Source organism: Aulonocara sp. 'chitande type north' Nkhata Bay, linkage group LG12 (assembly GCF_057382095.1).
Source record: "Aulonocara sp. 'chitande type north' Nkhata Bay isolate Kocher_YH1m ecotype deep benthic linkage group LG12, A_spYH_male_GT1.1, whole genome shotgun sequence".
In the NCBI taxonomy this organism is placed as follows: domain Eukaryota; kingdom Metazoa; phylum Chordata; class Actinopteri; order Cichliformes; family Cichlidae; genus Aulonocara; species Aulonocara sp. 'chitande type north' Nkhata Bay.
The window spans coordinates 24,103,004-24,130,203 of record NC_141355.1 but is presented as its reverse complement, the minus strand read 5'-3'; the positions used below and the strand labels follow the sequence as shown (position 1 = coordinate 24,130,203).

Below are 27,200 nucleotides of genomic sequence, written 5' to 3'. Positions count from 1 at the left end.
TTTAGAAAGCATCCAATAAAAACAGCCTTTTCCATGTTACTTTTAGCAGTGCCGGTGATTACAAACTGGCAGTCTATGACTATATGACTCTAAAATTCATTTATTAAAGCTTTTCAACAAAGCTGTCTCTTTGTGTTTCACTTCATTTCTGGAGCACTGATCCGTCCTCCTCTTATAATCTTAGCGCAGTAGCACTCAGCTGGAAACTCGAGGTTAGAGGTCCGTTGTTGGTACAGCAACGGCAAATACTGGACAGAGAATCAAGACCCTGATTCTACCCAGGGGAGCAAAAATGTCTTATATGTCCTTATAAAGACAGAGAGACAAGAAAGGAGAGAGACAGAGAAAGTGTATGCTAAATACAGAATAGCAAAAAATGTCAGGAGTGAGAGAAGAATAGAGTATAAACAGAAAAAGGAAAACACAGAACAAAAAATAGAAAGCCTAAATTAACATACTACATTAATCACTATAACGAACACAGACACACACACAAAAAAAGACTTTGGAAAGCCAAAATACACCGAAGGTTTTTCAAAGTATATTGCCTCAGCATTAAGGACAGCTGTTATTTTCAGTCTTGACATATCAAATGGCTGTTTCAAGCAAGGTCCGCTAATTATCTACCAGTCTCGGCTCTGTTGCACAAGAAGAAAAGCAGGGTCAAACCCTTCTGCGAACAGTCTTAACAAGGTAAAACAGAACAAAAGTGGAAGTGCATCATAACACTAAAGGCTCACTGAGACAGAGAGAGAGGGCACGAGAGTGTGAGTGTGAACAGATGGCAGTGACAGAGCAGCTTTCAATCAGAAACACATGCACAAACATCACAAACCCCATGCCTGTTTTTGTTCACATCTGTAATGACATTTTTATTTGCTTTCTGAATGCAAATCAACTCACCCCTTCTCTGTGGCCATTTTGGGCTTGTTCATTTTTACTACATCAACATTTCAAGTCATCTGCAAGTGAAAGAACATGTAGATTAGATATGAAGAGGAAGAGGTTTTCAACACCATTTTAGAAACAAGCATGTCAACCTTTACCCCACTGGACTCCCTCTGTTGCAGCCAGGCTTGCTACTATGCCAAACCATTTCACAGAAAAGTTAAGTGTCCCTGGCTACAGTGTACGCATGCCTCGTGAAGTCACCCCACAGACAAGAAGCTGTCAACTTAGGGGACACACTGAGCAGAGAAGCCATTAGTCTGCAAATATGTAGCTGCTCCGCAGCAGACTAAAAACCTGTCCTCTGTGTATCTGCCCCGCAGTGCATGCTGGGACCACCTGGGGGACACATTACCTCTCAACTGATTTCACACAAAACAAAAGGAGCTGTTCAACTCATCTCAGATATCCACACAAAACAGTCGCAGTCAAGGTAATGTGAGCACAAGGTTTGAAAGCACGTTAAACAAGTCAACTTAGTGCGGTATCATTAACCGAAACGGATGAGCAGGTGAATCCAAGAAGACTGGACGAGTTAGTGTGCTGCACTTTCAAAACAGAAGCATTTATGGGCTGAGATAAGATGGGTCACAAACATGTGTTAGAGCGTGGTCATCACTGGTGCCTAATGCCATTTACTCCATTGTTTTTAAACACAAGGGAGTTTTGTAATAACGTTATAATGTGCTAGAAATGTCCACACTAAAACACTTCATTACTTTAGAATTGAAGGTAAATAAGTAAAAAACACCTTTACTCCTTAACGAGACTTTTGCAAAGCTTACATGCCCATCACCCGTTTTACCAAAAGGATAGAGCCTTATCTAAGAGTGACAGCACAATCTATGGTCACGCCTTTGTTACAAACGGGCTAAAGAAGAGCAAAGATGAAACTGGAGGTCAGACCATGTACACGTTTAAAATTTGCTCAAGCAGTTATGAAACCTGACATGTTATAGAGGTCAGTTTACACAAGACTGCTGTAAACAAGTCGAAATAACCCTATAGAGCTACTTCACAATCCCCGATCCAAAATCCTTTAAGAAACCAGGGTCATTGCTCTCATTGCACCAGCTCATGGGGGTTGTCATGTTAGCGGGTTATTGGTGAAAAGGCAAACAGCTAGGCAAGCCTCTGTACGGTACATGTTTACAAGATGCTAAGTCAGACAACCTAGCTGAAGCTGGTGGCAGCTGCACCTGCTGGGCTAGTCACTCATTAAGACTGGCTGTCTGCGCCAGCAGGCTAGCTAACTGAAGAATATGCTAACAAAAACAGCACACAGTAGATGTTAGCTGAAGCAGTGGTTCTTTAGAATAGCAACACAAAAGAGAAGCTGTACAAACCTGTATGAAAAAGGAGCTGTCCCGTTTAGGGTGGAGGAGTAGTTGCGAGATAAGAGGCGACAGCTACTGTGCTCCTGAGCGTTGAAACGCCCTGATGATGATGAGATGAGAACAGACACAACTAGAGGGGGCAGTTAGTGAGCACCGCGAGAGTGGTTACGTCTTTGCGCGTGGTGTAAGCGGCATTTAATGCTACGATATGAACATCGTAAATTAGCTCACTGAATCCTTAAAACTCAAAAATCGTTTTATATCATCACTGGTCTGGTTTTAAGCCATAAGCGTTCCGTTAGGCTTGGCGTTCACAGGACTACATTTCCAATCGCTGCTGCTGATGACGTCATTCATGTGCGCCAATTTTTACAGTCTTCGGAGGGATCTTTGATTAGCTACATGGTTAATACAATATAGTAAGGTACGTGCTGATTTACAGCGAAAGTATAATTTCTAAGTAACAGTCTTCGTGTTTTATATGCCTGAGTGGAATGGATTAACCTGTTAAAACATCCATAAGCAGCTTTTGTTCACAGAGAACACCCAGTGTCGGCAACATTAGCTTGTTTGCACACGGTAAAGCTAGCTAATGTGACGATTGGTGATAGCTACCTCACACCATCTCGTGTCTTTTAAAATTATGTATCTTGCCTAAGAGTTTTAGTACGCTTTTGAGGACTGTGTAAACTTAGGTGACCTTTTGACATCCATGTTATTAGTTTCAAAAAGGTATATGTTAGGAGACAAACAGTTACTACTACTTATCTCATTGATCATTTAATCGGGTAATATCGATATCTGATAGGCTTTTTATTCAGGCATCTATACAAGTGATTACCAGTGTTGCCTCTTATATGTCCTCTAAACGTTATATATGTTACAGGTGAATGAACCAATCATTTAAAAATGGTTTCAACTCTCCCTGACCCACATCAGTTCATTAGTGTTGACGGCTGAAACTTTCCAGGGCACTCTGGAGTGCAGTTTACACCATTTTAGGCCATAACAAGCTTCTCAAGTCAGCTCACATGTTAATCTTCTGTTGTTAGCTTAGATCAGCCTCGTCAAACTTCAGTGAGTCAAGATCTAATGTAAACAAAAATGCGTGAAAGCTTTTAAGAACATACATAAATTGACACATTTCCAGTTGAAAAATAATAATGCATTGCGGTTTTAATGCTGAGAAGCAAAAAACAAGCTTTATGACTGATCAATGAATTATATTATTACGTTGGATCACATTCACTTTCTTACTGTACGTTAACTTTGAGCTGTGTTACAACTGTTACACTGCATGATGACGTTTTAAATGTTTATGTTTTTTATTATTAGGCCAAGGTACTTTACTCATACTAACCTTTCATAGCTCAGTAATAAAATTATATTTAATATACAGTATAATATACACTATCTTCAGAAGTCTTTTGAAACTGTAGATTATTCTACTCTACAAGCAATATAGAGCCAATATAGTTTTGGTCAGAAGTTTACATACATTCGTTATGGGCATGAATGTCATGGTAATTTTGGGCTTTTGATGACTTCTTTGAACTCTTCTTTTTCCACTGTGGAATGATTGTACAGTGTACATATTTAATGACTTTAAAACAATTTTTAATTTACTTCGGATTTTCTCTAATCCACACAGGAAATCTATGTAAATATCTGAGGTGGTTCAAGACTTTTATTGGAAAGAAAATATTATGTAGAATTAAATAATGATTCTTAAAGGTCACCCCTTGGAAATGTTATTTATGGTATAACACGATCTATTTTAGGTTCATTACTTTTTTCCATCTATATTAATGACATGCCCTAGGCTGTGTCTCATGAACCTGAATCCTTTACGTGGATGATTTTGCTCATGTAGTTAGTGGAAATACGTCCTGACGATCCATCCATCCGTTTGCTTCCCCTCCTTATCATGGTTGTGGGGGGCTGGAACCCATCCCAGCTACCATAGGGTAAGAGGCAGAGTACACCCTGGACAGCTCACCAGTCTGTTGCAGGGTTGTCACAGAGAGATGGACAGCCATTCACACTCACAATCACACTAAACACCAAACACCAGCTAACCTAACCCCACTAATCCTAGGGATATTGAAGTTACATTGTCTCAAGAATTAGAATTTTGTTAGCCTATGACCTGAGGAAAATATGATTTCACTTCAGCAAGGAAAACCTAATAAGATAAGAAACCTCTTAATCAAGTGTAACTCTTATGCCATTAGCTGAGCTAATTATAACAAGGACCTAGTACTAACTTTGAGCTAGAATTCATCAGGTACAAGCATGGCTATATCTCTTATTAAAATAATAAATAAATACAAAAATGAGAAAAAATGTTTTTATATAGGAAAATAAATCTTTCTTTTCAGTAAAGGAAAGTGTGGAGACATTGCAGATTTGGAGCTTTATGTGTGTGTGTTTGTTTGTTTGTTTTTTCATATCCTCCATGTGTCTTTGTGGGGTTCCTGTGGGTGCTCTGGTGTCCTCCCACAAACCGTATGTTAATTGCTGATTCTAAATTGGCATTAAGTGTAGTTGTGCAAGTAGAGTTCATGGTTGTTTGCATCTCTGTGTTAGCGCTGTGATGCCAACACAGAGACACAGAAACACAGAGGCTGCTGGCCCCCTCACTGCCTCCCTGAACTTTTAAGTTGGCTAGGCAGTTGGATGGATGACTTAGCAAAATGCTTTACATTGGCATGTAATGGTTAATTTAATGTAATGTTTATCTATGTGCCTTAAGCTGTCACCATGGTGATGAAATCAGCAGTTGATGATGATGACACTGGCTGGGGGCTGGGTATCCCAGAAAAGATGAAGAACAACGCCAACTGGGTTGATATTACACATGAATTCAAAAGCGCCTGCAAAGGTAAGGACTGTGTGTGTGTGTGTGTGTGTGTGTGTGTGTGTGTGTGTGTGTGTGTGTGTGTGTGTGTGTGTGTGTGTGTGTGTGTGTGTGTGCAGTTAAAAAAAAAGGGACTGACGTGTTCCTCCTTCCTTGTTGTCATCCTTTATTCATGCAGATTTGAACCTTGGAGAGTTGCTTCATGACAAGCTGTGAGTACACCAAAGTGCTTTTTTGAGTCCCTCAAATTAGAAACGACCTTTTCATCTTACTGCTGCACAGATCCTCAATTAAAATAGTTTTCATGTCCCAAAGTCATAGTTCAAAACATTGACTGTGCGGAGTAATTATAATGAAAGCTTCTAATGTTTTTGCCACAAGTGACTTTGAATTTAATTGGGTTGATATTTGCATTCATTTTTGGATCGGTCCATAAATATTGTCAGTGCTTTTATGTTTTTATGTAGTGAACACAGAAAAATGTTACAGAGGTCAAAAATGTTTTACTTCTGCTGCAGGTTTGGCTTGTTTGAAGCCATGTCAGCTATAGAGATGATGGATCCTAAGATGGATGCGGGAATGATCGGAAACCAGGTCAACAGGAAAGTGCTCAACTTTGAGCAAGCTATTAAGGTACTGATCTCTTTTTCATGGAATGAAAACAGTATACAGACAGAGATGTAATGTAATCCTAGATGTAATTTTTCAGAGCTTAGTTTCATTTGTTTGTGTATATAAAACACATTTAACCACCTTAGTTTGCTCTTTCTTTGTTCCAGGAGGGTGCCATCAAGGTCAAAGACCTCAGTCTTCCTGAACTCATCGGGATCATCGACACCTGTTTCTGCTGTTTGGTGAATTAGCTTTTGCTTATTATAAGGCAAAATTTTGAAAGTTATGTTCAAGTAATGTGCTGCTCCCTGTAATTCCTTTGTACTGCAGATTTTCTGAAATGTTACTGGATTGGAAAAGCTTAATCTATATTCTGTATTTGTAGCTGTTTTAATGTTTTTATGCCATTTTTGTCTTTAGTAGATTGTAAAATTTGAGAAACACAATAAGCTTTGGCGAGATTACTGATACAGGTCGAGCCAGCGATGACTCAAACTGCGGACTCACTGATCAAGACATATTTATGTATGCATGTTTGTGTTTTCTAATATGTGTGTATATATAGATAACATGGTTGGAGGGCCACTCACTGGCTCAGACTGTGTTTACCTGCCTCTATGTTCACAACCCTGACCTGATTGAGGAGCCAGCCCTCAAAGCTTTTGCCCTGGGCTTGCTGAAGGTGTGTGACATTTCCCGGGAAAAGGTCAACAAGGCTGCTGTGTTTGAAGAGGTGAGCAGTTTTCTGCTGTCAGTCAGTAAATGTTTGGTTACTGTGGTACTGCACGTTTCAATGTGGACATAAAGTCAGAACAGATAGCAGGTTAAAATCATGGACCAACACAAAAAAACCCAGGTGGGAAAGAAAAAGCTGTGAGTAAGTTGTGTGTAAAAATTGAGATATCTGAAAGATGGAGCTCAGTGTAGCATTTCAGGACCCAAAGAGCTTTAGTTTGATTGCAAATGTGTGTTGTTTAAATCTATTTGTTTGAAAAGTTGTTCTCGTAGTAGCCCATTTATAAAACTGTCATATGTCTGAATGGTGATTTTTATCTTATATTTCTTTATGCAGGAGGATTTCCAGGCCATGACCTATGGCTTTAAGATGGCTAATAATGTCACAGATCTGCGGGTGACAGGTATGAAGACTTCCAGTCATAACTGAGTAAGGCTCAATATCAAACTCCAACCTAAAGCATAAAAATGAAACTCTTAACAACCTAAATGATACCATTCGAGTGCACAGGATCACACGTTGAGTAAGTCAGTTTGAGGCCTAGGATTGTGTGTTTGGGACTTTTTGTGGGTAATGCCCTCAGGCAGCATCTGCAGAAATGTAGACGTGCAACAAGGTTTAAAAATCTCTGCCAAAGAACACTTGATACTTTGACAGTAGGCCCTCGTGGTTTTAGCATAAACACACATCCAAGTTTATGAAGCAGTGTGTACACATTGGGTTTGGGCTTTAGTCTGCAGCACCAACTACAGTGTAGACAGCTAAAGCAATTACAGGCAGACACTGTAATCATTCATCTCTCATGACGTATTAATCCCTTCAGGTATGCTGAAAGATGTAGAAGATGAATTACAGAGGAAAGTTAAGGTAATTATTCTTGTTGCTTTAAGTAAAGGCCATTGCCATTTCAATGAAGCACTGATAATGCAAAAGCTTTTCTGACATGCGATGTTTCTGGGTTATTTTGTGCTCCGTCAGAGTACGCGCAGTCGACAAGGTGAGCAGCGAAACCCGGAGGTTGAGCGGGAGGTAAGTGAAATCATTCACGCATTTTTGTTGAGTTTTTGCAACAGTTTTTTTTCTAGAGGCATTTTCTTTAACTCCAGGAACAAATTATCTCTGTTTAGCTGTTTCTTTGTAATTTATACCTTTTGAGTCATATCTCACTACCGGCTATATCTCTCTGTCAATAAAGAGTGTGGGACTCACATGACCTTTTAAAGACTCAGCTCTGGAATTTCCAGCTCTTTCAGTTATATAGTTATATAAAGAAAGGAAGGGAAAAAACAAGGAGACCCAAAAATGGACTTTTCTGAGCAGTCTTTAAAAAAAAAAACAGGTGTATTAATAGCTCTGCAATGTTCTCCCATGCTTTGTTTTTTTCAGCATCAACAGTGTCTGGCACTATTCAATAGAATAAAGTTCACACGCCTTCTACTGACTGCACTGATCGCCTTTACCAAGAAAGAGGTAATGCACATATCGACAAAAGCCCAGCAGCAGATAGAGACTGATTCTGTTTACTGTATGCATTACATATAAACAGAGTTTTTCTTGTGACTACACATGTAGCTGAGGTAATGAGTTACCTTATCTAACATTTTTCCTTTATTTCTGAACAAAAATATGAGTAGATGAAGCAAAATATCTTAAAAACAAAACAAAGACTAATGGAGGAAGTTTGTTTTTTAACAATCCTGATGATTTTCTTCTGAGGATGAAATTTTGATGTGTTAGAAAAACCCTGATGTTTAGATATATAACTGTGATATTTACAAACTATATATACTTTTGTTGATAAGGGGGCTTGTTAGTAAGTGTTTTGTTTTGTGTCTTTATCAGACCAGCTCAGTGAGCGAGGCCCAGAAGCTCGTGGCACAGGCAGCTGACCTGTTATCCCCCATTCATTCCAGCATTCAGCATGGCATCCAGTCACAAAATGACACCACTAAAGGAGGTAGCACGCACATTCACGTTTAATCTGTTAAGTGGAGGAGTACAAGTTAAGCCTTTTTTTGCAATTTGCAAGCCAACAGCTCAGCTACAGCTGCAAAAGATATGTTCAAAAATGGGTAATTAAAGAATTTGAGCATAAAATAATCATTCTGAGGCTCCAGTTGTCCAGTTAAGTCATCGTAATGGCAACCTAAAGTCCACACTGGATGTAACTTGTCTACACTAACAGTTTTCCTCACACAGAACTGAAAAAATCAACTTCTTTTCATTTACTTTGGTTTGGCAAGTCCTTAAAGATGATTCAGTTACATTTTTTTTTCATATGTGACCTGTGTTCATGTCTCTAATTTATGTTGTGATTAGTTTTGTTCCCTGTGATTGCTGCAGACCACCCCATCATGATGGGATTTGAGCCTTTAGTCAACCAGAGATTGCTGCCACCCACCTTTCCTCGCTATGCCAAAATCATTAAGAGGGAGGACATGGTGGCGTATTTCAGCAAGCTTATAGAGCGCATTAAGACTGTTTGTGACGTGATCAACACTACCAACCTACATGGCATACTGGTAAATACATTTCCTGAGGTTTGTCTTGATGCATTCGTTTTTTATTAAGTTTTATTATAAACAAGCTTTTCAGGACATTAGAAAGTTTCTTCTAAAAAACTAGGCTGTTTCAGTTATGCACCAGATGCCCTCCCTGAGACAACCCCAAAGGGGATTTGTGTGTCCAGTTGGAAATATGAATTGAAATGAAAGCTGCAAGCAGCACTGAGAGAGCCCGCGCACTCTGGCACCATCGAGCCATGCCCAACACCTCCTGTGCCCACTAGGTGGCGACGAAGTATCCTAGTTAACAGTATGTCACACTGGAACCACCTATTAAAATTTAATCTAGATTTGATAATGATTATAAGCTACTGCGCATTTCCTGTTCCAACTAGGCAGCGCTCAAACTATCGCTGACAAATGGTATATCAATCTGTTCAGAGCCAAACTATCATCATGCCTGTCAAGTCTGGTAGAGTTTGTTCAATCCGTTTTTGAGTTACAGCAGTTTCGTGGCGAATGATCAAAATGTGGCATGTCGCCACGACATCACCCCTTCCTGTTGGGTTTGGGGTGATGGGCCCCTGGACATTTTTGTCCGTCTTTGTATGTTACACGTGTGTACCAAGTTTCATGTCTACAGCTGTTCCAAACCAATAAAATATCTTATTTTTCACCGTTTGCCAAATTTCATGAATTTATGACTATGTTAAGACTTTCAAAAAGGCAATTCATTGGACAAAATAATAATAACAAACAGCCTTCGCACGTTTCGTGCTCGGGCTCTAATTATAAAGTTTCTCCTATGATAACTTAAGGATTGTGTTTTGTTGTTGCTGATGTTTTTACCAGGACTTCTTCTGTGAATTCAGTGAGCAGTCTCCCTGTGTGCTCTCCAGATCTCTTCTTCAGGTAGATGAGTACTTGCTTTCCTAAATCTTTCAAATGTACCTGTGGTTTTATTTTGGTGATCCGTGTAGATACGACCTATGCAAATATGAAAAATACTTGGATAGATATAAATACTCCATAGATACTATGGAGTATTTAATAAAAAAGTAAAATGAAACTACATTTCATTTTTTTTCCCATCAATCCAGACTACATTCCTGATAGATAATAAAAAAGTGTTTGGCACCCACCTGATGCAAGACATGATTAAAGATGCTCTGAGGTACTTTGTCAGCCCACCAGTCCTCTCATACAAGTAAGTTGTGTTTATTTTAAATACTAAATGAGATTAGTCGGTCTGTTGTTTTGTCACTAGCTTAGCTGTGATTTGAGGTTTACAATATGCTTTTACCTGTATTGATTACTTTAACCTTTCTACTGTCAGAGGATAGTTGGTGCAACAGAAAAATATCAGGATATATATGACACAATAATGATATTACTGTAGGCTGAAATGAAACACAGTGAGAAATGAGATATGATCGGATTTAAAACACTTAATAACAATATCCTTTATAAACTAGTCAAATATCGTAACCACGTATTTAACATCTGATCATCAGTGGAAACATTGAACACACTGATATTGTATAATAAATGATAACAAGTGATTAGATATCAACAGTGATCATTTTAAAACCCCTTGGCCTGCAGTTAAGCTACTGGATACACTTACTCTGAACGCACTGCAGTGTGTGAGTTCTGGTTGTAAACCTCAAATAGACAATTCAGAAGCTAAGCTACAGAACAAATGTCCTTTTGTTTGGCTCAGATTGACCTTGTCACATGTGTTGATGTGCCTCTGTCTGTCCAGGTGTTGTCTCTTCAACAATCACCAAGCGAAGGACTACATTGACTCTTTTGTTACACACTGCTCCAGGGTATGTTATTGCTGTGGCTCAAAGTCTCTATATCTAAGTCATCGTTTATTATATTTGACTCCCAGTAGCTGACTTAGAGGTAAATCGTATGAAAGTAGACATAGACTTATGTGTAATAAAATATAAACATCACAAACGTTCATCCCTATAATGGATTATGTTTATGACTGTTGCATGTATTCATTTTCTCTTGCCACTCACCCCCAACCTGCTGCAGGAGATAGCTGCCCTCTCCCTGAGCATGGTTCTGCTGGAGGTTTCTTCCTGTTAAAAGGGAGTTTTTCCTTCCCACTGTTGCCAAGTGGTTGCTCATAACGAGTCGTCTGATTGTTAGGGTTTCTTTCTAATATTATCGAGTCTTTACAATATGAAGGGCTTTGAGCTGACTGTTTTTGACTGAACTGGCGTAATATGAACTGAACTGAGTGTTTTCCCCATAGCCTTTCTGCAGCCTCATCCAGATCCACGGACACAACCGTGCTCGACAGAGAGACAAGCTGGGACACATTCTTGAAGAGTTTGCCACACTGCAAGATGAAGTGAGCTGCAGCTACGTTCATCCAAATTAGCTGTCTTTGCAGTTCGTGCTACAGGCAGTTTCTCTAAATTCATCAAGCAACCTCAGAACTCTTTCTTTGTGCTGTACAGGCTGAGAAGGTGGATGCAGCTCTGCATAGCTTACTGATGAAACTGGAGCCTCAACGACAGCATCTAGCCTGTCTTGGGACCTGGATCCTCTATCATAACCTGAGGATCATGATTCAGTACCTGCTGAGTGGCTTTGAGCTGGAGCTTTACAGCATGCATGAATACTATTACATTTACTGGTAAGATTGCATGACTCTGTGAATTACTGGTAGAAGCTGAACTCTCTCTCCCACATAACGTGGGTGCAGGTTTGCTGTAAATGAGCATGTGTTTGTTTTGGTTGTAGGTACCTGTCAGAGTTCCTTTATGCATGGCTGATGTCCACTCTAAGCAGAGCTGACTCCTCTCAGATGGCAGAAGAGCGGATTCTAGAGGAGCAGCTGAAAGGGCGCAGCAGCAAAAAGACCAAGAAGAAGAAGAAAGGTACATTTTGTTGTATTGCTTTTATGTGAAGCGGATAACCACAACATACAAACTGAAGTCTGATCAGAAATGACCACTTCATTGTAGAAGTGGCATCATCCTGTCGATATTTCTTCAAAGAGCACTGAAGTTATTGTTTCTGATTTTCTTCAGTTCGCCCTCTCAGCAAGGAGATTACCATGAGTCAAGCATACCAGAACATGTGTGCTGGCATGTACAAGGTAGGCATAAAAATAATGGCCTTTATTAGGCCACTTTTGGCACAACAAAGTGTAACATGCCCCTTCCCGGCCTTTCTCTTCAGACGATGGTAGCTCTGGATATGGATGGGAAGGTGCGTAAGCCTCAGTTTGAACTGGACAGCGAGCAGGTTCGCTATGAGCATCGCTTCGCCCCCTTCAACAGTGTGGTCACCCCTCCACCTGTGCACTACATCCAGTTCAAGGTACTGTGTCTTTTTATGGGCCTAATTCATCTTTTCTTTTTTAAAATATTCCACTTTCTTTTTAAAATGTTTCTCCTCTTCTTGCCTATTTCAGGAGATGTCTGATCTGAAGAAATACAATCCTCCACCAGGCTCTGCAGACCTCTATCTGGCAGCTAGCAAACACTTTCAGCAGGCGAAGCTCATCCTTGAAAATGTGCCCAGTCCCGATCCGGAGGTCAGAAAGTCAAAATACTGTGAAATAAATACAGCGGTTTATGTTCATTAGCATTTGTTTAGTTAGGAAGTAAAACTCTTGAGATTAAGACTCTCTTTTACAAGAGAGTGCTGAGCCCAGATGTGTAGCACTAATCTTGCATTCGAGCCAAACCTTATTTGGATGCATGCATGAAGCCCTACGTTTAGCTATTACTAGCTAGATAGATGCCCATATGAACAAATGAGTAAATTGATAAAATACTGCTCTGTCAATCAACAAAACTGAAACACAAGCTTCCTAGATGGATTTTATCACCCAGTAAGCAATAATTTTAGTCACATAATTCATCACAGATGCTCCAAAAGGCACCAGCAGCACACACACAGTGCAGAAGGCCAGTTTATAGATTCAAAGTAGTGACGGTGAGGCCTTAAAGATACTGATCTGCTCCAGCTGCCTGTGTCCGAATATCGACACGTTAGCATCATTAGCTCCAGTGACTGTCCCTTGGATTGAACACACTGCTCTATAATGTGGCTGCGATGCATAAAAGCAATGGTGTATGTAATTATCTTGGGGTGGTTTTCAATTTTATACAATGATATCTTATCTGCACTTTTTCTTGTCTTGTTCTATAACCACTCATTACTCTTTGATAACAGGTGAACCGTATACTGAAGGTGGCCAAACCTAATATTGTAGTTATGAAACTACTGGCTGGAGGTCATAAGAAGGAAACCAAGGTAACACATTACTCACATTACTTGTATTATTGTTTGTGTTTGTGTCTGCATTTACAGTTAATACAACGTAGATCTTTTAAGCTACAAACCAAAAGAATCAAACAAATGCATTTGATAATTTAAATAGGAGTAGTTGATTTTTTAAAAAGTACTAACTGTGTACATATTGGTTGCATTGTGCTTCTCTTAATGCAGCTATACATTTCTTTATCCTCAGGTGCTCCCAGAGTTTGACTTCTCAGCTCATAAGTACTTCCCCATAGTGAAGATTATTTGATCCCGCCCCGAGCCACAGGGTGACAGCGTTCCTCACCTGAACGGGTGTGCAGCGGCCCTGACCCAGACCTCGTCCAACAGTTTGTGTGACACATTTAACTGTAACGCCATGCACAGGAGTGTCTGCACTTGACTCTTTTCTCACCTTTCTGAGAGATGAAACCAGAGAACTCACCACTGGACCTCAATGAGTGACAGTATGCACATTTGTATTTCTGTGTGTGTGTTACAGAAGAGCCGATGTGCTTTTGTGCAAAGACCTGGCAGATGGATGCTGCCTGAAGAACAAGTCTTGCAAATGCTTATAAAGAGTGCTGTAATGATAATAGGTTCATATCATTAAATCATATGAAACTTTTTTGTATGTGTCTGCATGTTTATCTGAGGAACAGCGTTGAATCTATAAATGATGTCTTGTTAGAGCTTATTGTCCCTGACTTTATGTGATTACTGGACTAAGTCAGATCGAAAACTTGACAATACAATGTGCAGTCTCTGTAAAACAGGTGTGAAGCATAAGGCCCAAGATCTGACAATCTGGAAGAAAAAAATAATTGGGGTGTTTTAGCTGTATTTTCATAGGTTTTGCAGTTTTGGGAAGGATCCTCCCCACAGCCATGCATACTGCACCAACGTAAATAACAATTTAATAAACAATTTAATGACAGAAAGTTGCTGGGTTTTTTACTCTCTACTATTTAATTTATGTTTTGGGTTTTTTTTCGAATAGAATAGTTTTATTTTGAGGATGTCAAGATAACTAAAATAAGAGAAAAAAGAACAGACAAAAGTATAGACATCAAGTTGTCACAGTATCTCTACACAATGTTTATGCTCGAAAAGGAGTAGGATGAAGTTTACACTGACTTGTTCCTACTCCCTTATTTCAGATTCCATAACTTGTAAATCAGTGTTCAGAGTTCAACATATAATCCCAAAATATGAATGTTTATCTATGAACATGTCTACACTCATACAATATACACACAAAACAACTGAAGCTCAATTCAGTTCAATTTTATTTATCCAGCGCCAAATCACAACAACAGTCGCCTCAAGGCGCTCTATATTGTAAGGTAGACCCTACAATAATATATACAGAGAAAAAACCCAACAATCATATGACTCCCTATGAGCAACCACTTTGGCAACAGTGGGAAGGAAAAACTCCCTTTTAACAGGAAGAAACCTCCAGCAGAACCAGGCTCAGGGAGAGGCGGGGCCATCTGCTGCAACCGGTTGGGGTGAGAGAAGGAAGACAGGATAGAAGACATGCTGTGGAAAAGACTCACAAACCAAGAGATCAAACTACATTTTTACATTGGCTAAACACCCTGCGATGAACATTCCACTAAATCTCCCCTTTAAATTTGCTTTACAGTGTTTTCACAGAAAACAAAAGACATTCTGTCAGTTAATTTTTTTTTTCATTTTTCTATTTTCAGAACAATCTGGGCAATGAGATACCAGAGCTTTCCGTCATTTTAAACATATATTTCTTACAATTGAGAAAATTTAATTTTCTCAAGCTTAAATATTTTGAAGATCTATCCCTCTGTTTGAAAAGTAATGGTACTCCTATTTTACAGGCCAGGAACCATCAAGGCCTACCCCTTTTATTTAACACGAGAACACCACAGCCATCATCACACATCATCAGAAGACAAAAATATATTAATACAGTGCTGCAACAAAGTATTTACCTGCTTCACGATTGATTGATTTTTATTTTTATTTTTATTTTTTTGCACATTTGTCATACTCATATGTTTTAGATCATCAAAGAAATTTCAGGACAAGACAGATTGCCTGAGTAAAGCAATCAAGCATTTGGTTTAACTGACTATGAGTCTTTCTCGTCTCTGGGGGAGAGGGAGGAATTGTGGCCCGCTCTTCTTTGGAAAATTGCCTCAGCCACACTGGAGGGTTTTCAACCATGAGCGGCCCTTTTAAAATCATGCCAAAACATCTAAATCTGATTTAACTCCGGACTTTGATTAGGCCACTCTGAAACCTTCCTTTTATTTATTTTTTTAAGCCATTCAGAGGTGGACTTGCTGCGTAACCTAAGAGTGCTTGAGCTTCAAGTGACAAACTGATGGCCGGACATTCTCCTTCAGGATTTTCTAGTAGAGATCAACATTCATGGTGCCATCAATCACAGCAGGTCATCCTGAAGCAGCAAAGCAGACCCAGACTATCACACTACCACCACCGCGTTTGACTGTTAATATGATCTCAGTTTTATGCAGTGCCAGTTTTACACTAACTAACAGGGCTCAAACCTTCCAAAAAGTTCAGCTTTCTTCGTCAGTCCGCAGAATAGTTTCCCAAAAGTCTCAGGGATCATCGTGATGTTTTTTTAGCAGATGTGAGACGAACCTTTGTGGGGTTCACCTTGAACTGTAAATTTTTAAGCAGCATGGACTTTCAGTCTGTCTGTAATTTAATTATTTTTTGGAAAATAAATAAAAAATGATCATTGTACCGTCTCAGTAAATTGAGGAAGCTTGTTGACAGATGATTTCCTCTCAAGCTTTGTAATCAGTATCCAGGGTGAGCTGACTGCATATCCAGTCCTTGAAAAAATAAAACATGTCTCAAAGACAGATGGCCACTAAGTGGCACTGGCTTCCAGAACGTTGTAGAATTGATTTTAAGATGTTATTGCTTGTGTTTAAGTCTCTGAATGGATTAGCTCCGTCATACCTCTCTGACCTTTTAACTAAAAATACTCCAAATAAAACCCTCAGGTCAGCTGATGTTGCTTCTAGGCTAAAAAACAGAGGAGACCGGGCCTTTGTGATTGTTGGGCTAAACTTTGGAACAGTCTGCCCCTTCATATTAGGATCTCTCCGACACTCGACATTTTTAAAACACATCTGAAAACACATTTTTACTTTTTAGCTTTTAATTGCGACTGAATTCGTGTTTTATTCTCTGTCTGTGTTTGTTCTACTTTTTACGTTTTTTACTGTGTACAGCACTTTGGTCAACCTGTGTTTTTAAATGTGCTTATAAATAAATTGATTGAATTTAAATTGATAAATCTTATTCAAACGGAGAATCAGGCTTTATTGTAATGTTCGGTTTTGTGCAGAAATATTTTTATTGTGTTACACTTCAGGTACTTTATATTCTAAAATGAGAGTGTATTTTTAATAGAAACTACAGTTAAACCCAAATTCTACAGCATAGTCTCAATCATCTTGTATGTTGGGGGTATTCTGGCACATACTATAATCTGGAGTTGTGCTCATTTAACATAAATGAAGGAGATGATTTATTCTGCCGGCACTCAATCAACCGTGGGTCAGCCTGACATTACAGAACGTCTCATATGAAGTAAAAGGGTGCATGAAATTTGAAAGTGATCACATTTTTATGGAAAACAAACATCTGATATTCAAATGCCTCAAACAGACATCAGATAAGACATGAACTTCAGGTAACCACATCATTTTTATTCATAGATGAAAACAGTGCCAAGCTGTTTATATTGCAACCATACTTGGCTTCAGCTTCTCAGGTCTCTGATCTTTTCCAGTTTATTTTAAATTCTCAGAATAAATTAGGAAAAATGAGAAATGACATTTTTAAGGGAAACGTATTTCCTCTGTGGTTTACTCATGGATTGTTCAGCATGGTGTCAGCAATCCACTGTCTGTAGCGACAAATATTCAGCATTACAATAGGATTTGCACACTTATCAACAGGGTTACTGACAATTATTCCATGTAAAATGCTGTTGTACTCCACAGCTGTACCAGCATCACCCTGGAAGACATTCAGACAGAGTTCAGAGGTTAGATCGTTTTAAATGTCAGTGTTTAAAGTTTAATATTAAAACCAACTCGGGGTTAATATATCAAACAGTTTGCTTACAAAACAGGACTCCACGCCAGGTTTATGAGCACACATGGTGGTAGACTCATCACTAAAGTATTTACTATCAGGTTTATCATTCTCTCCACACTGAACTATCTCAGTCATAGCGCACTTTAAATTCTTGGGGTTGCTGGTCTCTGAGGAAATAAGATAAAGCATTATTAAACTTATTTCTATTTCCAAAAACTGGATCTAGTGTCTGAGGGTTTCCTTACTTTTCACATCAGCTGTCTTGAAACCCCATCCTCCAATCTGAACAGGATCGTTCATATTTGGTTTTTGACACCCTTCAGCAGGAGGAAGCCTGATAGTGGGAAGTTTAGGATTCACATCCTCATTCAGTTTTATCAGCATAATATCATGGGGTTGATCACCGTCTTTGAAGGTAAACTGTTGTTTAGGATCAATGTTCTGCTCAAGATTTTTGGGGGATCCTTTAAAAAGCTTCTTAAAAAAACCTGTCATTTTTTTCAATAATGGTACTTGGTTGTTTAAGGCAATCTTCACTTTGACCAACCTGCAAAAAAAAAGAAATTGCTTTGTTTATTTCAGTACATAATATAATAACAACAATATTACTGAACAGCTTAAAAATTTAGTCACTCTGTTTTATCTTTGATTTTCACTTCACCTTCACTTCGTGCTCCTGATGACACACTAGCTTTAAACACCATTCCCTCTCATTGGTGAAGTGACTCAACAAAAGCTGCAGTTTCTTACCGTTCGGCACAATGAGAAGCCGTGATGACCCAGCGGGTGTTAATCAGAGCGCCTCCGCAGGTCATGCCCCCCTGAACAGAGTCTATCTGGACATGATACTGCCTGTCCTCATTACAGGATACTCCCCCAACAATCCTCTTCTCAATGTCTCCTGATGCATAACCTGACACGAGGAGGGAGAGAAGGGTGAAAAGTGCACTCGTGCTAAATAATTTCTTCCTTTTAAAAACGTGAACGTAGACAAGAATATGAAGGAAAACAACTCACCAGCGAGCACAAAAACAAAGACAAAGGAAAGCATCATCCTGGTCCCTCTGGATGTGGATCACTTCAGGTGACCAAAAGTCTGATCCTGTGTCTTTTTTATAGCATGAACCAAGTGGTGTGAGATGCCTAATATGGCAGTCAAATGTACCGTTAGGGTGGGACATGCAGAGGATTGGAGAAATGGGAAGGAGTGTATTTAAAATACTGAACAGGTTTTTGCATACCAGCTGCACCTCTGACCTCCTGAACTAGAAGAACCAGTTTGGAGCCCCTTTTTACCTCAAACTAAACTTGTGGGATTCGTTTCATTTTTTAAAGAATTTTTCAAACTTTTAAGACAGGCCTTTTTAAATTTATATCACCTTAAACTCTGCACTTCAAAATAAAATAGTTTAGCAGCCGTGTGCTTTTTCCATGTAACTTAGAGTATATTTATTGCAATATATGATGAATGATGATTTGATTTGGGCTTAAATTAAAAGTTAGTTCTTTATATCACATTGGGTGGAGAAACTTAGTTTCCCACTGTCTCCCTGGAAAATCCTGCTAGAGATCTGGGTCAATTAAACACTATCCACTTATATAAAAATAAAACACTTAGAATTATGGTATATATGACAACATGCTACTGAAGTCATCCTCCAAATGTAATTATTTGTTAATTAATTTTTTAATGCTGTACTGTCTGGCAGCTTTTACAGTCAAAATTCTGATCTGAATAGTGTTGAGCCAAACACACTCGGGTTTTCCAACATGAGCTCTATAAATGTTCTATAGACTGCTTTTGCTCATGTATGTATTTCTTTTAGCTGTTTATTTATTCATTTCTATTAGTGTTAGTTCAATTATTTTACTATATGTGTCATAGTATCCTCCACATGTACAATTACTTTAGTAGAGGTAAGCCCAAATTATAGGCTTACCTTTTATTTTATATTGGAGTTGCCTGCTATAGTTTTATATTGTATTTTAGGTCAAAGTTAAATGGAGCTGCTTAAACAGCTTAATAGCCCAATGTATGAGAATGTATATACAATATTCCTTTAGTTGCTTTGGAACCCATATCAACATATCCATAGTATTTTGTATATTCAGAATCATGAAGAGATACTTATACATATGCTTAACCAAATCCTTTGTAACCAAATGCGATCAAGCTGATACTGTTTTCCGTTATTGTGTATTGCTTCTTATTGGACTTTCTGTTGAACTACGTGCAAAAGTTATAGTTAAAATGTGTAAAACATGTTTTTAAAACCCAGTCTATTCAAAAACAGTAATTGTTGTAACGAGAAAACTTGTGAACTTAATGTTTGATGATAAAGTGAAGACTACTCAGTAGCCTTTTGAATATACAGTATACAGCTAAGATACTGAACAGGTCCCGAGGACCCGAGCTTGAAGGATAGACCGCCCACAGGGGCGAGTGGGGAATTATTATATATATAATAAATGACAGTTTCCAGGTTTTATGTTTCAGTTCTTTAATCCACTCCTGAACCTTTGAACCAGCCAGGAGCACAGAAGCTGAAGGCCATGGTGTTTCAGGAATACTTGGAATGGTGACTGTAGCATTATGAAAATTACAGTGATAACACATCTAACATCACGAGCTAATATAGCTATATAGTAAGTTTCTACACAGAGCAGAACATCTGCACAAAACAAAAGGCCACATACGATTCATAATATTCCCAAAATGTTGATTCTGTTCATCTGGATGGAGAAACGTTTCATCATTCACCATAATATTATTACTTATTCTGTTAGTTGACTTTTATCAAATTAATTTTCATTTAAGCTTTCCATTTAAAAGTGTGTCGGGGGATCTTTCACTTGCTGGGTGAATATGTAAACAATACACTCCAGAGCCGCTAAAGCAGAGACTGAATCTGCACAGCAAAATCATTAAGGCAGTATCAGACAGCTGGATGACAGTTTTCAACTACTGACTTTTTTCACTTTGTTGCATAAGCATTGCAGGTATCAGATATTTGATTGCATTCATTTGCATTTTAAGCTCCTTTTACAACCTTCCACTTTCTTTTTCTAAAGCCTCATGTTGCAATCGCAGCTTCATCATTCTTAGTTTCTGTTGTCACATTTATTTCATTCAAACTTCCTTTGTGGAAATTAGGCAGTTCAGTAGCAGCGTTTGCAGCAGACACAGCCAAAAAACAGTCAGTATGCATTTCTCCACCAATCAGTTATTTCGGAATCCATCGTTAACACTAGAAATCATACGTCATTGCTCAGACAACATAGATATTACAAGGGCAGACAGCGCCCCCAGTGGACAGGTCAAATAGTCCCTCCACTCGGTGCTTTAGTCATTGCACATGAAGAGCGAAAATGTCATTTAATTTAATTGCATAGTTCAGTAATCAGTTTAAACAACCCGAGCACGAAGCAAAGCATTTAACATGCACACACAAACAGAAGGGGAAGATAAGGTGTCAACCTATCCTCTCTGCATGCCACCACACCGTGAAACAACTGATGATTTCGCCTTCATTAAAAACCTTAATGTGATATAAGCATAAACCTTAAACCCAGGAATAGATGTGCAACACAACATATAAAGGTTTACAATACTGGGAAATCCCTACATCCCAGTGCCACTGTTAAGATCCTGACTCTGTTATGTACTTTCTGTTTATCTATGGTCATTTGATAAACAAAATTATTTTATTATTATATTTATATATATCTTATTTTCACCCAGTGGGGAGTAGTATGTGTGTGATACTAGAGCTCTAACAGAGCCTGAGGGTCCTGTCAGTATCTTGGCTGTTCCTAGGATTGCATTCTTCTGGACAGGGACCTGATGTTCAAACTGGAATCTGCTGGAGCCACTCTTCCAATTTGGTTACCGCTCCTAATGCTCCCATTACCACTGGGACCACATCTTCCAGCTGCCTACTGGAAGCGCCATATCTATCGCAACTACAGTCCTCTGCTCCTTGTCAACTACCTGCAGGTGCGCCTCCAGATGAGAGTAAGGCAAGTCCAGAGGAGTCAGCTGAAAGGGACGAACAGGTTGATTAAGTTGATTAACACCTATGATGTGAAGATTGTCAAATATCTGGGAGCAGACAGAACCCGCTGACATCAAGACAAGAAAGCTCCTTACTTTGCATGGAGGGTTTCACCCCAAATCCAGCATCCTGAGACTGTAAGCTAAGCAGAAGGAAGGAGGCTGAGGACTGTGAGCATCAGAACCACTATTCAAGGTAAAAGAAAACTGGTAATAGCAGGCCTAGGAACAGCTGAAATACTGTGTAGGATCTTTTAACTCCCAGGCCTCTGGTTGAGGACCCGAGCTTGAAGGATAAAGACCACCAAAAGGGCAAGTGAGGAATTCATATATAAATGTACATACCATATATCAGGGACGTTGCTTGGATGTCTGAATTTTTTTGGATTTAAAGTGTTAAAAGCACCTTTTTATAAAAATAAGTTATTTATTATTTTTTTAATTTCTGTTTTCATTTTTGCAGTACTTTGTTTTTTGAGTATTTTAATAATTACTTTTCTTTTACACCATTTTTGGGATTTCACTGTATTCATCGACACTGACTTACTCTTTCCTACAAACTATTCTGTGTAGCGTTTTCAAATGTAAACTGGATTTCATTGAACATGAAACACAACATAATACATGAACCTCTATCATTTTCCTCTTATTGTGGCACAAGAGCAACAAATTGTAACCAGAGAAATTACAGAAAATGCACTCAAGAGATGGGTTCATATTTATGAAATAACATTAGCGGCACAGTCTTCACATTATTGTGTATGGAATGATGAATTCACCTATTGTTAATGTTACAACAGTAGTATGCACTGCATACATATACAGTGTATTTCTTTTACTAGATTACAGTTTGATATCGCACGGACATAATAACCTCAGATCTTTTACTGGGCATCATGAGGTCGGCTCTGAGCAGCTGTGTGATTTTATGTTTACACCATCGCAGAGCTGTAATTATTTCTCTCTGCCCCCCTGATGTTCTCAATAACTTTGTTATGAGTGATGAATTTGTTTGTTGTTTCAGCCTACATGAGAAAATTAATGGATGTGTGACTGAGTGTGAGAAGTGTGTGAATCTGTGGCTCAGTGTGTCAGAGGTGGCAGCATTAACTTTCCTTCTCCACCTCCTCTCACGTCACCTGTGCCCTCGTCACTTTCAGAAAGATTTAGAATGGCTGAAGTGTTTTAGCCAACAAATCATCACCAGATTTACTTGCTTTACAGCGAAAGGTGGGAAGTAATGAAGTAAAAATATTTTGTTACAGTACTTAAGTAGACCGTTCAGGTATCTGTACTTTACTTGAGTATGTAGTAAACAGTTTTTAATGAACACTTTTGACAGTGTTACATTGTTAACAGCAATCTAGTCAGTTTTCTGCAGATACAAAAAACACAGCCAATATTAACCCTCACAGTTATATTAAATTTTGACCTGATAATGTGGTTGTATGATGTAAGACACTAGAGCGAGGAAGTCAGACACATCCTGTGCCCCCAATCTTCCTTGCGGCTGCAGCTGAAACTATTTTATCTCTTTTACTCTGCAGCTGGTCGGCTCATACAGCCTACTCTGTGACATGTACAAAGACATAAGTATTGGATTATTTACCACTTTTGTTTAGGCTCATAGTAAAAATTATTTAAGACTGGACAGTGAAGTGTTTGACTGCCCTTAACTGAATTGTAAATGAGCAGTTAAGGGAGCACATGACCCAGGGGTTAACCTCACTGAGAATCTTGGGATGTGCTTTGTGTGAAAACACACAGACTCACTATCGAGATACACAACTGGGAGAAAAATCAGTGTAAATCTGGATGGAAATAAATGTCAAGACCCTACACACTAAGGTTGCTGAAACAATGTCTCTGCAAGTGTATCATCAAAACTGAACGTGATCCGACAAAACAGAATTCTAGCACATACTATGATCTTGAGTTTTACTTAGTTCACATAAATGAAGGTGCCTTGTTCTACAGATTTGTCAGTGCTCATTTAACAATGGGTCAGCTTGATATCACACTATGTGCTCTATGAAGTGGGAGTGTGGCTGAAATGTGAAACTTTTTTTTATGGAAAACAGAAAGAAATGACAGTTAAACCCAAATTCTACAGCATAGTCTCAATCATCTGGTATGTTGGGGCTATTCTAGAGCATACTAAAATCTGGAGTTGTGCTCACAAACCCTATTCAGTTTTATCAGCATAATATCATGGGGTTGATCACTGTTGTTTAGGATCAATGTCCCGTTCAAGATTTTGGGGGGATCCTAAAAAATTGTTTTAAAAAAATTGTTTTAAAAAAACTTTAATTTGTTTCAAAAATGGTACTTGGTTATTTAAGCCAATCTTCACTTTGACCATCCTGCAAAAAAAAAGAAAAGAATAGAAAAAGGAGAGATAAGCTTATTTGAGCACATAATATAATAACAACAATATTACTGAGCAGCTTAAAAATTTAGTAACTCTGTTTTATCTTTGATTTTCACTTCACCTTCACTTCGTGCTCCTGATGACACACTAGCTTTAAACACCATTCCCTCTCATTGGTGAAGTGACTCAACAAAAGCGTGAACGTAGACAAGAATATGAAGGAAAACAACTCACCAGCGAGCACAAAAACAAAGACAAAGGAAAGCATCATCCTGGTCCCTCTGGATGTGGGTCACTTCAGGTCTGATCCTGCGTCTTTTTTATAGCATGAGCCAAGTGGTGTGAGATGCCTAACATGGCAGTTACATGTACTGTTAGGTGGGAGTTAAGAAGATAGGAGAAATGGGAAGGAGTGTACTAAAATACAGGGTAGCGGGGTTTTGCATACCAGCTGGACCTGTGACCATTTTGGAGAGTTATAATTTTGGAAAACTTCTTAAAGGGCACCTGCTATCACATCAAATTTCATCTTTTTAATTTAAGACCACCGGAATAACTTTAATGCTTCACAGTTAAAAACATCCATACATCCCATATATTTTGATATAATTGTTTTATTCAGGGTTGCAGGTTTAGAGTACATTTGCATAATGACTGAAATTAGCACCACTGACAAACAATGGGCTGTGAGGTCAGTTTCTTGATCATTGACATGCAAATTGTCATGGCCATTTATCAATAACCACTGATCAAAGACCATTGATCAATGACTGAAAGAGTCACTTGAACACACACCCACAGCTCTGATAGCTGTTAAACTACTGCAATATTTCAAACAAATGAAGAGGTTAAACATTAACGGTTTCTGTTGAGCTCTGTGTAATGTTTGAACTACAGAAAGCGTTGTGCTGCAGTGCTGCCCAAGATACAGAGACACACCCGATATCAAGATTCACACCTACTTTACACTTTATGTTGAAATTTGATCTGATCATGTGGTTGTTTAATGTGAACCAATAGAGCGAGGAAGTCAGACATGTCCTGTGCCCAATCGTCCTTGTGGCTGCAGCTGACACAGTTTTAGTTCACCTGTTTTTTCTCACTCACTGTGTTTGTGTGCACCTTGTGTTGGCTGCAGGTGTGCTCAGCTCACCTCAGCTGTCTCTTGTAGGGACCTTCTATGAGGCTCCAGCTGAAACTCCTATATTTCATTTACTCTACTACTGCTCAACTGGTCAGCTCATACAGCCTACTCTGTCACACGTACAAAGACAAAAGTATCAGATTATTTATTTCTGTAATTTATTTAGGCTAATAATAGTTTATCAACCCTAATTACTAACATGTTGTTCTGTTAATTAAGTACATCAGAGGAACAGCTCGGGTCAAACGTTTTAGAGACAAAGTTAGAGAGGCAAGGTTTGGACATGTGTGGAGGAGGGATAGTGGATGAATCATGTTAATGATGGAGCTGCTAGGCACTTGGAAAAACAGAAGACCACAGAGGAAATTCATGGATGTAGTCAAGAAGGACATGCAGAAGATTGGTGCAAAGGAAGAAGATGTTATGGATAGGATGAGCTGGAGGCAGATAATTCCCTTGTGGTGATCTCTAAAGAGATAAGCTGAAAAAGATAGGAGTTGAAATTCTGTGAGACGTTGAGAATTCTTTTTGGTTTGTTTGTTTATAGTAAATGGGAAAAGACTTTAGTGAGTGCTTTCTTTAAATGTTAACAGAACACAACCTCGTGGGTCAGAGAGCTGACCTGTTATAAAGCGCTTTGGGTGCCTTGAAAAGCGCTATATAAATCCAATCCATTATTATTATTATAAGCATTCAGCACGGCATTCCAATGCACAATTACACCACTAGAGGGCGTAACACACCCACAGTTGGGTTTCATGTAACCGTACATGCCCTCAGCTACAGGTACAGCAAAAGTTTACAAAGTTAAAAAAAATTTTAAAAAAAGTCCAACCACCAAGAATGAAAATATACCATATTACGGTATATGCATAATAATTAAATTTGTGGATACGCCATACAAATTCAAAGCGCCAGTCATCCAGTTATCCTCAACTTACACTTTTACAGTACAGCGTACTGTCCCCATGCACAGGTGGGGGCAGGGGTTACGAAATCAATATCAATAGAAGAAGAAATCAATACATTTTTAGGTTTATTGAGCGAGTGCAAGATTGTTTGGGATGTGGTCACTCCACCAACCTTCATGGTACAGTGGGGCAAAAAAGTATTTAGTCAGCTACCGATTGTGCAAGTTCCCCCACTTAAAATGATGACAGAGGTCAGTAATTTGCACCAGAGGTACACTTCAACTGTGAGAGACAGAATGTGAAAAAAAAATCCATGAATTCACATGGTAGGATTTGTAAAGAATTTATTCGTAAATCAGGGTGGAAAATAGGTATTTGGTCAATAACAAAAATACAACTCAATACTTTGTAACATAACCTTTGTTGGCAATAACAGAGGTCAAACGTTTACTATAGGTCTTTCCCAGGTTTGCACACACAGTAGCTGGTATTTTGGCCCATTCCTCCATGCAGATCTTCTCGAGAGCAGTGATGTTTTGGGGCTGTCGCCGAGCAACACGGACTTTCAACTCCCGCCACAGATTTTCTATGGGGTTGAGGTCTGGAGACTGGCTAGGCCACTCCAGGACTTTCAAATGCTTCTTACGGAGCCACTCCTTTGTTGCCCGGGCGGTGTGTTTTGGATCATTGTCATGTTGGAAGACCCAGCCTCGTTTCTTCTTCAGAGTTCTCACTGATGGAAGGAGGTTTTGGCTCAAAATCTCACGATACATGGCCCCATTCATTCTGTCCTTAACACGGATCAGTCGTCCTGTCCCCTTGGCAGAAAAACAGCCCCATGCTTCACAGTAGGTATGGTGTTCTTGGGATGTAACTCAGTATTCTTCTTTCTCCAAACACGACGAGTTGAGTTTATGCCAAAAAGTTCTACTTTGGTTTCATCTGACCACATGACATTCTCCCAATCCTCTGCTGTATCATCCATGTGCTCTCTGGCAAACTTCAGACGGGCCTGGACATGCACTGGCTTCAGCAGCGGAACACGTCTGGCACTGCGGGATTTGATTCCCTGCCGTTGTAGTGTGTTACTGATGGTGACCTTTGTTACTTTGGTCCCAGCTCTCTGCAGGTCATTCACCAGGTCCCCCCGTGTGGTTCTGGGATCTTTGCTCACCGTTCTCATGATCATTTTGACCCCACGGGATGAGATCTTGCGTGGAGCCCCAGATCGAGGGAGATTATCAGTGGTCTTGTATGTCTTCCATTTTCTGATGATTGCTCCCACAGTTGATTTTTTCA

The 27,200-nt window shown here is 39.1% G+C and overlaps 3 protein-coding genes across 7 annotated transcripts in view; 1 reads left to right on the top strand and 2 right to left on the bottom strand.

The window, feature by feature from the left end:
- Positions 1-2,617, bottom strand: part of agtpbp1 (ATP/GTP binding carboxypeptidase 1) — a 28,826-nt gene extending 26,209 nt beyond the window's left edge. For 2 of the 4 annotated variants that reach the window (XM_086314539.1, XM_086314541.1), the window contains exons 1-2: positions 2,295-2,617; positions 904-962 (exon numbers count right to left, since the gene is read on the bottom strand). In XM_086314539.1, the coding sequence (XP_086170665.1) occupies positions 904-935 (32 nt within the window). In that variant the 5' untranslated portion in view covers positions 936-962; positions 2,295-2,617. The remainder of the gene's footprint in view (positions 1-903; positions 963-2,294) is intronic. The other 2 variants (XM_086314542.1, XM_086314544.1) reach the window with 1 other exon arrangement.
- On the top strand, positions 2,381-13,921 carry naa35 (N-alpha-acetyltransferase 35, NatC auxiliary subunit). 2 transcript variants are annotated; one of them, XM_086314546.1, is made up of 24 exons: positions 2,381-2,709; positions 4,159-4,252; positions 5,041-5,169; positions 5,324-5,357; positions 5,664-5,778; positions 5,925-5,999; positions 6,323-6,490; positions 6,830-6,896; positions 7,317-7,360; positions 7,472-7,522; positions 7,880-7,963; positions 8,336-8,450; positions 8,837-9,015; positions 9,850-9,909; positions 10,098-10,204; positions 10,763-10,829; positions 11,270-11,368; positions 11,478-11,656; positions 11,764-11,900; positions 12,054-12,121; positions 12,205-12,345; positions 12,440-12,562; positions 13,207-13,287; positions 13,505-13,921. In XM_086314546.1, the coding sequence occupies exons 3-24, from the start codon at positions 5,049-5,051 to the stop codon at positions 13,562-13,564; spliced, it is 2,175 nt and encodes a 724-aa protein (XP_086170672.1). In that variant the 5' UTR covers positions 2,381-2,709; positions 4,159-4,252; positions 5,041-5,048; the 3' UTR covers positions 13,565-13,921. The 2 variants fall into 2 exon arrangements, with proteins under 2 accessions (XP_086170672.1, XP_086170671.1); XM_086314545.1 differs by lacking the exon at positions 4,159-4,252 and having other exon boundaries at positions 2,384-2,709.
- Positions 13,922-16,924: 3,003 nt separating this feature from the next.
- LOC147317517 (kallikrein-2-like) lies at positions 16,925-18,681 on the bottom strand. Its single transcript, XM_086314538.1, has 5 exons — positions 18,439-18,681; positions 18,172-18,334; positions 17,667-17,968; positions 17,449-17,588; positions 16,925-17,340 (listed from the first exon to the last, which is right to left on the bottom strand). The coding sequence occupies exons 1-5, from the start codon at positions 18,473-18,475 to the stop codon at positions 17,191-17,193; spliced, it is 792 nt and encodes a 263-aa protein (XP_086170664.1). The 5' UTR covers positions 18,476-18,681; the 3' UTR covers positions 16,925-17,190.
- Between the last annotated feature and the right edge of the window lie 8,519 nt (positions 18,682-27,200).